Source organism: Hakea prostrata, chromosome 7 (genome assembly GCF_041222555.1).
Source record: "Hakea prostrata isolate BN-2017 chromosome 7, UWA_Hpros_2, whole genome shotgun sequence".
Lineage (NCBI taxonomy): Eukaryota > Viridiplantae > Streptophyta > Magnoliopsida > Proteales > Proteaceae > Hakea > Hakea prostrata.
In genome coordinates this window covers 9,521,969-9,534,706 of record NC_142606.1, presented here as the reverse complement: position 1 = coordinate 9,534,706, position 12,738 = coordinate 9,521,969, and the positions used below count along the sequence as shown (strand labels likewise).

The following is a 12,738-nucleotide window of genomic DNA, read 5'->3' as shown; positions in this document are numbered from 1 at the left end:
AATTATACGACTCTCGTTAATGTGAATGCATTCTCTTGCATGCTCTTTCTTCTTTCATCACTGGGTTTAATGCATAGAGAACTCCACAGCCTTCTGCTTTTCTTTGCGAGTGAGCTCAAAAGTGCAGACATCACCTACCTTCAAGCCATTTGATGCACATATCTGAGTCCAGTCACTTAAAATGTTGACCTGGCCATCACACACATTAGACCTCAATTCTGCTCTCCATTGCTTTCCCCTTCGATCTCTGAGGGTTGTCTTCCATGTCTTCCCTATCATACCATTCACTCTTGCAAAACACCTCGGGACACGCTGAAAAAAGTAAAAAAAAAAAAACCAATAGACTATGTATCAACAACCCCATAGCATCACAGCATAAGGATTGAAGCGCTTACCAAACGGTGTTGTGTGAAGTTGAATGGCATGAGAGTCTTCTCAAATGATGGGTTAGTGAATTCAATCTTATCATTCTTATCCACTGTAGTTCCTCTGCTATTGGAGTTGCAGATACTAACGTCTAGCACAATTTTACCTCCATTTCTTCTGCAAACCATTCAAAGAAAAAGTTAAAAGTGTGCATGCAATAAAATCTAGAAAGAAAAAATATTTTTTTCTTCAATTTTCCACTGAAGAATGTAGAATAATCGTCAATGCATGCAAGACCAAGCGACGAACACTATTTGAGAAGGAGGATCCATTACTGACATCTTTCCTGAGCTACTTAGCTTGAAAACACAAATATCTTCTTCCTTGAAGCAATTTGCAGATACGAACTCTAGCCATCCATCTCCCAGTCTCTTATAATTGCTATTCCTAGTTACCTTAACAGGCCAAGACCTTCCCTTTTGATCTCTGATGATCACTTTGTACATTGATCTGCTTATACCATTAGATCTCAAAAAGTGACTAGGAATCATTGGCTGTTGCTGCAAAACAATCATATGTATCAGTATTTCACAAACACATACACAGAGAGAGAGAGAGAGAGAGTATGAAGCCTGTTCACCCTATGAGGCCTTTGGATCACGAATTGTTTCCCCAAGACATCCAAAGAAGCTTGTTTACTGGAACTAGTCTTGGCTCCCTTGCTTCGATTATAACGGGTTGTCGAACAGCCTATGCCTCGGTCACTTGAAGGAACAAAACTCATAGAACCTTAAAAACATATGAAAACAAAGACCATCAGAATTGGCCAAGAGACGAGATAAATATTTCTGAAGGAGACAATTGAAGTAATAAGATTACCTGTGATTTTTTTCTCAACGATACTCTTATCGTCTTCAGTATTCATATGAAGAGCTGCGTAGGTTTCCTTCTCACATGTAGAATGACCAAATACTATAACATCAAAAACTAAGCCTCCTTCGTGCCTAAACACCACAAATTCTCCAAGACATAGTTCATGATCTCTAACAAAATTACTCCATCCCTCTTCAAAACAAAATTCTTTCAGCTTTACAGGCCATGATTTGCCTTTGCAATGAGGGTTCTTAAGTATGACCTCTTCTCCGTCTTTGCAATTCTCACTAGTCAAATGCTTCAGAAACTCTTCAGGGATTTTCTATTTTTCAGCGAAAAATGCAGATTAGTAGTTTCATGGTTTTAGTAACATAGAAGTATATGCTTCTTGATTGTTCAGAGTTCATAGTCTTATTTGACATTCACCAGAACCAGATACACGAGTGCCTCGCAGGGGAGACAGTGAACGCAAGGGCTGTGATTACGAGGGTTGATATCGTATTGAAAGCGATAAACAAAGGGGAACAAAAAGCTAGAAAGGCTTACGAGCTGTTGATATGAGTCAGGTAAGTAGGGCTTGAAGAAGTGGGGTTTCCTGCTCTGCCGAAGATCCTCCGACGTCATTCTCTGATCATCTCGCCTCTCTTCCTCAGTAAATGTTCTGTCCTGCGCTACTTTGTCCTCACTCTTGTGACTCTGCAGATAAGACTTGAAGACAACACGAGAAAAAGGTAGAATCCATGCTTTTCCTTGTAACTGGAAAAAGAACCTATAAAGAAACTCTTTTTTATACTAGCAAAGAGTTAAAGAGCTTAGATTACGTGGGATCTAAGTCTCACCTCATGAGAATACGCGAGGCTGAAATCCTTCCAAGAAGTTGCAGAGGATGGTTTAGGGTCTACTACTCTGACATCAAATACGATCTTTCCGTCTCCTTCATGCCTGGAATAAACAGAAGATAAAAACAGATCTAGAAGAAGAAGAAGGGTGAACAACCTGGCAGAATTTAAGCCCAGAAGGACAAGAACAATCCAAGGATTTAAGAGTAACTTTACTGACATGGAGTTACCACAGCTAATGAGTCTAAAAATGCAGCGTTGTTGTTTCTTCAGCCGATTTGCAAGTGCAAACGCACGCCAACCACATCCAAAATTCGCCCGGCCGTTGTTTTTTAGTCTTAAAGTCACAGGCCAACACCGAAGACCTTCGTCTCTGAGGATCGCAACAAAGCCGCTTTTACCCATTAGCCCATTTGACTCTGCAAATATTTTTGGAATACTCTGTGCACCGTTGACCAGCAATCAGAACACTTGTTTTATTGTTGCATGGAGAAACCAGAGAGAGAAAGATACTACTTACCACAACATGCTTCTTGAGATTTGATTTCCCCATGGTTGCCACAAAAAATGGATATTTGCACGAGACAGCACATGTTTTGGTGGTCTTAGTCACTCCTGGACATGTTCTGAGTGTACTCTGCAAGTCTAAAAGCCAGATAGAAATGGCATCAATACGATCAGGATATAAACTATAATAAGAAAAATAAGGAATTGGGTTTAAGTTTCTTTGATCCTACCTCTGGTTCTCTTCTCAACCATTGTCTCCTTTTCTCTATTTTCAATCTTCACTTCCCTCTTAATTTCATTTTCAGCATGAACTGGTGGGTACTCTTTCTCACAAGCACTGCGATCGAATAGCATAACATCAAACACCATGTGGCCCTGATGTTGGAAGACCAGGAAGTCCCCAACAAGGAGATGACAATCTCGAGCAAAATCAGCCCAACCCTCGTTAAAATAGGATCCATGAATCTTCACACGCCACGATTTGCCACTACTTCTCAATATAGCTTCTTCTTTCTCACACTTCCCTTCTCTTAAGTATTTCAGAAACCTCCTGGGAATCGCCTGCAAAAAATTTACGTAGAATAAAGATCAATCTGAAAAGGAGAGATGAAACTGTAACAAACTCGCTTACAAGCTTTTGAAGAGAACCAGGTAGAATGATCGTGAAGAACTGCGGGTTCCTGGTTGTGGGCATCACCATCTTAGGAATGAGTAGTATCTACTTGTTTTGCACTTGGTTCTTGGTTCTAAAGAAAGTCTTACAATTTATTGTTGGGCTGGTTGTAACTTTGCATTAAACGCGGTACAGTGAGAAGGTAGCGATTCACTCGCAGGAAGGCGAATAGCTTTAATTTCTAGGTAATAAATGTAGTGGAGATCTGGACTCAAATGCATGATTGTCTGGAACACCCACGACCTCAAAATCTCAAATGTTTTACAGTGTTCAGAAACCTTTAACAGCCATGTTGGGTGAAGGTAATAAATAATATGAACACAAAATTGTAGTTTTATAGGTATGAGCAAAGTTAGATGATGTTTGAGGGCAAATTTTCAGAAATCCATATAAAATGTTTAATATTAGCATTCAAATTATTGTTCTGTTACATTTGGTTTCATACCGTTTGGGCATTAAACAAAGAAGATATCTATTTCTTGTGCACATTATCAAAACCTCAGAGAAAAGTTGAAGATAGCTGCTGTCAGATTTGAATCGAACATGGCTTGTAGATCTAGTGCGGCACGGCAGCACAGAATGTGGGAAATGGCAATTAGGCCTGCTGGGCGGCTTGGCAGCGGAAGTTCCTTGCGCAAGGTGGTAACCCAGCATGGTTCTCAATTCTGATTGTCGCTGTAAGTGATTGCTGTTATCAATCATCCTTATATACTATACCCCTTTCTATCCAAAAAAATAAAATAAAATAGTATACATCAGGGGTGTGAGATAAGAGTCAAGAATCATATTCTACAAATGTAATTTTTTATTGATGTTTTCATTTTTTTCTTGTTTACTTTGATAATTTTTCTATTCAACTTATTGCATTCCCTTGTTCGATCAAATGTTTAGCTTGTTCACTGTTTTACCTTTAAACAAATGGTGGAATACGATTCTGCGTTCTTCCAGAGTTCGATCAATTTCTTAGCTCCTCCAACATTTCAAATTCAGTTTCGAACAATGGATGAAATGGGCGGAAGACTAATTGTGCTTCTTGGTCTCACACCCCTGGACAATCATGTGTAGTGGCTGCAGGGATCTTTTCCATTAAAGGATAGACTACCCAATGGTAAGTAAGAGGGGAGACGTGAAAAAGAATGGTTAACCTAAACGGAAAACTAACAGCAAATTACTTAAAATTCAAATATGGCAACCCAGTTGCGTGAGGTTTAATTGTCATTGAATTAATACAACCACCATTCTAAGTCCAATCTAATCATATAACAATCACGAATGTCAATGCATTCTCTTACATGCATTTTCCTGCTCTATGGTTGTATTTAATGCAAAGAGAACTCCATGATCTTCTGCTTTCCTTTGCAAGTGAGCTCAAAAGTGCAGGTATCACCTACCTTCAAGCCATTTGATGCACATATTTGAGTCCAGTCACTGAGAATGTAGACCTGACCATCACTCTTCTTATGCTTCAATTTTGCTTTCCATTGTATTCCTTTTCCATCTCTGAGTATTGTACTGCATGTCTTCCCTATTATACCATTCAGTCTTGCAAAATACCTCGGGACATACTGAAAAAAAAAAAAAATTCAAAATCATAGTAAATTTGAGGAAAAAACTATAGAATACAAGATTTTTTTCCAGCGTACTTAAAACATCACTGATGAATACATTCAAAATCCAATGCATATGCCAATTGACAAGAATACTCCTGTTAGAAGAAAATTTATATACACAACAGCTTGAAGGGTGGTGAAAAAAAATACATGAAAAACCAATGCAGCTCTTATACCTCCGCATAAAGAAATTAGTATGACGTTATCTATAATCAATAAAAGAATCCCATAACAAATTTTATTTATTTATCCATTGTTTTACATTAAATTTTTTTTTTAAAAAAAAAGCAGAAAATACGATTTGCAGCACCCCTCATTTGACAGCAAACTGGCGGGAAAATGGGGAATCAACAACCATAGTATCATAGCAGAAGGATTGAAGAACTTACCAGAACGTGCTGTTTGAAGTTGAATGGCATGAGAGTCTTCACAAATGACGAGACAAGATCCCCTCTAGTATTGGAGTTGGAAATTGTAAAGTATAGCACAATTGTACCTCCATTTCTTCTGCAAACCATTCAACAAAAAAGTTAAATAAAATCAAGAAATATATATTTTCTTTATTGAAGAACATAGAACAGGACACTACTGACATATTTACTGAGCTACTTCGCTTGAAAATACAAATATCTTCTTCCTTCAGGCAATTTGCAGATACGAACTTTGGCCATCCACCTCCCAGTTTCTTATTGCCAGTTACCTTGACGGACCAAGACCTTCCCTTTTGATCTCTGATGATCACCTTGTACATTGATCTGGTTATACCATTAGATCTCAAAAAGTGATTAGGAATGCGTGGTTCTATCTGCAATACACACAATCATTTGTTTCAGTATTCCACACACACACACACACACACAGACTATATATGAAGCATAATGTTCACCCTATTAGGCCTTTGGATCACGAATTGTTTCCCCAAGACATCAAAAGAAGCTTGTCTACTGGAACTAGTCTTGGCTTCCTTGCTTTGATTATAATGAATTATGGAATGGCCAATGACTTGGTCACTTAAAGGAACAAAACTCAATGGACCTTCAAAACATATGAAACAAAAACCATTAAAATTGGGCAAGAAACAAGATAGATATTTTTGAAGAACAATTGAAGAAATAAGGTTACCTTTGGTTACTTTCTTGTTGCCACTCTTATTATCTTCTCCATTTATATGAAGAGCTGGGTAGGATTCCTTTTCACATGTAGAGTGACCAAATACCATAACATCGAAGACTAAGCTTCCTTCGTGTCTGAACACTACAAATTCTCCGAGACCTAGTTCATGGTCTCTAACAAAATTACTCCAACCCTCCTTAAAACAAAACGCTTTCAGCTTCACAGGCCATGATTTGCTTTTGCAATGAGGGTTCTTAAGTATGACCTCTTCTCCATCTTGGCAATTCTCACTAGTCATAAACTTCAGAAACGCTTTAGGGATTTTCTATTTTTTTCAGAGAAAAAAGCAGATTAGTAGTTTTATGGTTTTAGTAACATAGAAGTATACTTTTTTATTCTTCAGACTTCGAAGTCTTATTTGGCATTCACCAGAACCAGATGCCTTTCAGATGAGAGAATGAATACAAGGACTCTGATTAAAAGGGATGATATCGTATTGAAAGTGATAAACAAGAGGAACAAAGAGTCAGAAAGACTTACCAGCTGTTGACATGAATCGGATAAGAAGGGCTTGAAAAAGTGGGGTTTCCTGCTCTGCCGAAGATGTTCCAATATCATTCTCCGATCATCTTGTCTCTCTTCCTCAGCAAGAGTTCTGTTTCGCGCTACTGTGTTCCCACTCTTGTGACTCTGCAGATGAGACTTCGAGATAACAAGAGAAAAAGGTAGAGTCATGTTCCTTTTTACGGGAAAAAATGACTTTTAAAGAAACTCTGCTTTCTACTAACCATGAATTAATCAAGTATGTAAACAAAGGAAAGCTAGAATATTTTTTTTTTAATTTATTAATGCTAGGTTATTTTTGTTCGGGAATCAATCCTTCTGAACTATCAAAAATAGTTATGTTCTATCGAAAGAAAATTTGTAGATTATGTGGGTTGCAATTCTCACTGAAAGAGAATACGCGAAGGTAAAATCCTTCCATGTCGCAGATGATGGTTTAGAGTCTACTACACTGGTTTTCTTCTCAACCATTGTCTCTTTGCCTCTATTTTCAACCTCTACTTCTCTCGTAATTTCATTCCCAGGATGAACAAGTTTCTCACAGGCACTGCGATCGAACAGTATAACATCAAACACCAAGTGAGCTCGATGTTGGAAAACCATAAAGTCCCCAGTAAGAAGCTGACAATGTCGAGCAAAATCAGCCCAACCCTCTTTAAAATAGGACCCATGAATCTTCACAAGCCACGATTTGCCGCTATTTATCAGTACAGCTTCTCCTTCGCACTTCCCTTGTCTGAAGTGTTTCAGAAACCCTCTGGGAATCGCCTGCAAAAAAATTACACTGAATTAATATCAATCTGAAGGAGAGATGAAACACCAACAAACTCTCACTTACAAGCTTTTGAAGAGAACCAGGTAGAATGATCTTGAAGAACTGCGGCTTCCTGGTTGTGGCTATCACCATGACACCCAATAAAGTCTAATTTAATAGATTGGCGGGTTTTAAACAGTGGGAAGGCGGCAATGGTCTAGCAGGAAGGCGAAGGGTTTTTGTCATTTCAAGCGTAGAGTGTTGGGCGCCGCATCAGGGCTATGGACCTATGGTGCAGGGGCAGTTGCCTGCAAGTCTGCAAGTCTGCAAGGTGCACTCGCAGCTGTCTTTGAAATTCTCATGGCATTAATGTCACTATAAGTGCTTGGCGTTATCTGTCATCATCAAATATTATCCTTCATTCCTTCTATCCAATATCCATATTCATCTTTGCAGGCTAAAAATAAATGTCAGCCTGGCTAAAAAAAATTTCATTTTGTTTCACTTTAGAATTTTTTCTTCCCCGCGGGCTAAGGAGTAGCTAGATTCAACAAAATATATGTGAATGGAAATACATTACTTTAGACTTATCATGCAATTAACATCGAGTTTGGATTCACTCCCTTGACGGAGTGTTCCCTCTCCCTTAGACTTATCGTGCAAGTAATATCGAGTTCGGATCCTCTCCTTTGACGGAGTGTTCCTTGTCATTTGCCTAGAGACTACAAGGAGACTAGAGAGTATTGGTGATGTCTCACTTTTTTAAATTTTATCCTTATAGCCCTTGTATATATATATATAGTTAAAACTTATAAAGCCGTTGAGGGAGATGACTCATACTTAATCCTGTGGGACCCACCATAGTGTGTGGTTGTAAAGTAATCGTGGACCACAAAGTTCTTTAAAATCAAATATTAATATGATAATTGTCATATTCAATTCATAGTACTGGAAAGATAATAAGCTTATCAAATTCTTAGAAGTGTTTATCTTGTTCACTGTTTTTTTCATAAAACAAATGGAATACGAATTTGGGTTCTTCCTGAGTTTAGTTTCTTCGCTCTCTTCTCTTATGAATCAAATTCAATTTCGATTTGAGGATAAAGTGAGCAAAAGAATTGAATCCTAACCTAAAAACTTACAGCAAAATACATAAAACTTAAACTCGAAAACATAGTTGCATGAAGTTGGATTGTAATTTGGATATAAGAACCATTCTTGAGTCCTATCTAATTATGGAACTCTCATGAATATCTACGCATTCTCTTACATGCATGCATTTTCCTGCTCTATAGCTGTATTTAATGCAAAGAGAACTCCATGACCTTCTGCTTTCCTTTGACTTCCTTCACCTCAACACTCTTGTCATCATCCATATTCATATGAAGAGCTGGGTAGGTTTCCTTCTCACATGAAGAATGATCAAATACCATTACATCGAAAACTAAGCCTCCTTCATGCCTAAACACCACAAATTCTCCGATACATAGTTGATGATCTCTTACAAAATGACTCCAACCCTCTTCAAAACAAGACTCCTTCAGCTTCACAGGCCATGATTTGCCTTTGCAACGGGGGTTTTTAAGTATGAACTTTTCTCCGACTTGGCAATCCTCACTAGTCAAGTGCTTCAGAAACGCTTCAGGGATTTTCTATTTATATTTTTTAATAGAAAAAAATTGCACATTATTAGTTTTATGATTCATGATTTTATTAACAAACCAGTATATATATTTTTACGATTGTTCCGAGTTCGAAGTCTTATTTGACATTCGTCACTAGAACCAGATAAACGAGTGCCTTTCAGATGAGACACGTGGATCCGTATGAACCCAAGGACTGAAAGCGATGAACAAGAGGAACAACCAAAGAGCTAGAAAGACTTACCAGCTGTTGACATGAATCGGGTAAGAAAGGCTTGAAAAAGTAGGGCTTCCGGCTCTGCCGAAGATCCTGCAACTTCGTTCTCTTGTCATCTTGTATCCCTTCCTCACTAATAGTTCTGTTCTCCGCTACTGTGTTCCCACTCTTGCGACTCTGCAGACGAGACTAGGAGGTAACAAGAGAAAAAGGTAGAGCCAGCCACCTTCCTTATTACTGGAAGAAAAACTTTCAAAGAAATTCTGTTCTCTACTTCTGGCGAAAGAAAATAAAGTAGATTACGTGGTATCCAATTCTCACCGACAGAGAGTAGGCGAAACAAACATCCTTGGAAGAAGTCGAAGAGGATGGTTTAGAGTACTCTTCAACACTGACATCAAATATCATGTTCCCATCTCGTTTTTGTCTGGAATCGACAGAAGATGAAGACAGACAAGAGAAAGGGTGAATCTTTACGTGACAGGATATAATTAAGCTCTTAAAAACTAGACCAATCCAAGGATTTAAACGAATTCATCTTTACTGACCTGGTGTTGTTACCACAGCAAATGAGCCTGAAAGTGCATTGTTGTTGTTTCTTCAGCCGATTTGCAAGTGCAAACTCAAGCCAACCAGATCCAAAATTCACCCGGCCGTTGGTTTTTTGTCTTAAAGTCACAGGCCAAGATCGAAGACCTTCATCTCTGAGGATCGCAACAACGCCACTTCTACCCATTAGCCCATTCGACTCCGCAAATTCTTTTGGAATATTCTGCACCATTGACCAGCTAGTAAAACACTTGTATAACAGTTTCATGCGAAAACTACAGAGAGAGAGACGTTACTGATCACCAGATAATGATTGTTGAGATTTGACTTCCTGATGATCACCACAAAAAATGGATTTTTGTTCGAGACAGCACATGTTTTGGTGGCCTTAGTTACTCCTGTACAAGTTCTTGGTGTACCCTGGAAGTCTAAAAGCCAGATAGATAGAAATGGCATCAGTTCGAACTATGTAATAATAAAAAGAAGGAGTTGGTTTTTAACCATCTCTCGTTAATTACCTCTGTTTTCAACCCCAACTTCTCTCGTAATTTCATTTTCAGCATTAACTGATGGGTACTCTTTCTCACATGCACTACGGTCGAACAGTATAACATCGAACACCATGTAAGCTTGGTGTTCGAAGACCAAAAAGTCCCCAATAAGAAGATGACGATCTCTAGCAAAATCAGCCCAACCCTCTTTGAAATAAGACCCATGAATCTTCACACGCCACGATTTGCCACTATTTCTCAGTATCGCTTCTCCTCTCTCACAGTTCGCTTCTCTAAGTATTTCATGAACCCTCTGGGAATCGCCTGCAACAAATTTACGTTGAATAAAATAAAAACAATCTATCTAAATAGAAAAGATAAAACAGCAACAGACTAACGTACAAGTTCTTCAAGAAAACCAGGTAGAATGATCCTGAAGAACTGCGGATTCCTGGTTGTGGCCATCCCCATCTTAGAAATGGGTTTCTAGCTGCTTTTGCGCGCACTTCTTTCTCTAGTAGGAATCCTGTTTTAGCATTTTATTATTGTTCTCAAGAAAGTCTTAAAACTCATAGTTTGGAGGATTGGAACTCTGCATTAAACGCAGTACAGTGGGAGTGTGGGGATTCCCTTGCATGAAGGCGAACAGTTTTTCTTACTACTTATTAAATGTACAAAATTTCAAGGGTCATGACTCCCAGGGGTATTTTGGGAATGATACACGTCGAATTATGCGAGTCTGCTTTGTCTTGGATTCTTGGACACCCACCTCAATGTTTTACGGTGTTTAAAATTGTAGTTTTATGTTTACCCAAAAAAAATTTGTAGTTTTATAGGTTTATGCAAAAATAGATGTTTGAGGCAAATTTACAGAAGTAAATATAAAATGTCTAATATTAGCTCTTCAATTTGGTGCTCTATTTCATATTGGTTTCATAACGTTTCGGCATTAAACACAGAAGATATCTTTTTCTTGTGCACATAATCTGAAAACCTCAGAAAGAAGTTGAGGATAGCAGCTGTCATATTGAAGATGGCTTGTAGATCTAGTGTGGCACGGCACCCCAAGATGTGGCAATTAGGCTGCTGGGCGGCTTGGCAGCCGAAGTTCGATGCAAGGTGCTAACTCGGCAGAGTTTTCAATTCTAATTATCCGTGTGAGTGATTACTGATATCACTCATCATTAAATACTCTACTTGTCAATTTAAGATTTTTTTTTTTTTTCGGTAAACTTGTCAATGTAAGAAAGGTTGGCAGAGGAGTCCGGATCAGCTCTCTCCACGGTTTTGTGCTCCCCGCCGGATTTCCTACCACACAAAATAGTGGGGCCCATGGTGAAAAACATTTTTTAGAAAAAACAAAAAAAAAAGTTTAAAATTTCATCATTGGGCCCCACTGTTTTGTGTGGTCGGGCACCCGACGAGGTGAGGATCCGAATTCTTGGTAGAGTGGTAAGATCCTACAGATCAGTGGAGATGTTATGAATTCAACCCTTATCTGAGGATAAAATCAAGGTGTGAGCAAACTGGCTGGATGAACCCTCGGAAAAAAAATATATATTATATTTCTTTCTACCAAATAATAATAATAATAATAATAATAATAATAATAATAAATAGTATACTTCCAAAATTAGTGAAAAATGAATTTGTATAGTTGTAGTACAAATTACGTGATTAACCAATAAAAAAAACCAGTGGAACTTGGCAGATGACAGGATGAGGGGAAAAGAATTAGTATACTTCAATGTTTACGGTCTTGATGAAAAAAATGAAATCTCAAAAATTAGGCGAAGGATGATTGTTTTCAAAGAAATAATAAAAATTGATCGATTCTTGGTGGAAATAGAAAACAGTGAAATGAACAATCAAACTTAGGCTCTTTTTGCTATCAATTATCATTGTCAATTTTGAGAAATTTTCATTATTTTAAATTGTTTGGCATCTATCGAATTTATTTTTATTTAAAATAATAGAAAACCCCAAAACCATAAGAACTTTTGTCCATTATGGATTATGATGAGAATTTCTTATCTTCATTGTGTAAGTTACAAACCTATAAGTAAGATGAGGGTAAAATAGCATCACATCTTTATACAACCATACTTTTCCTTCTTTCTCACTTGTTTACTATCATTTTTAACAATTTTTATCTTGCACCAAACTTTTTTCCATTTCATAATTTATTTTGATAAATTCACCAAACCATTTTTCATTATTGACAAAAAATGAATTCTTGTACTTATTTATTTTAAATAGGCATAATAGAGAATGAGAATTGATACCAAAAAGAGCTTAGACCATTCATTTTATTTAAGAAAGGATTTTAAAAATTCATTTGTCTATCTTAAAATTTTTTAAGATGATATTCTTTTAAAATATTAGGGGTGTAAGCAAGGTGCACAATATCGCCGAAATTAGGCGATATTTGGCCGAATTTTGACAGTTTGGGTTCACTCAAACCTCGACATGGTGATATCTCGCTATTTATTGGGATACATCGGCAATATCGATATTTTTCCAGTTTCTTGCGATATTT

At 37.6% G+C, this 12,738-nt stretch overlaps 1 protein-coding gene across 1 annotated transcript; it reads right to left on the bottom strand.

Annotated features, from left to right (window-relative positions):
• Positions 1 to 8,600: 8,600 nt before the first annotated feature.
• LOC149009563 (B3 domain-containing protein Os03g0212300-like) lies at positions 8,601 to 10,670 on the bottom strand. Its single transcript, XM_089162365.1, has 7 exons — positions 10,598 to 10,670; positions 10,224 to 10,523; positions 10,012 to 10,166; positions 9,708 to 9,931; positions 9,463 to 9,586; positions 9,187 to 9,336; positions 8,601 to 8,951 (listed from the first exon to the last, which is right to left on the bottom strand). Exons 1-7 carry the CDS (start codon positions 10,668 to 10,670, stop codon positions 8,601 to 8,603), a joined length of 1,377 nt encoding a protein of 458 aa, XP_089018491.1.
• Positions 10,671 to 12,738: the final 2,068 nt, after the last annotated feature.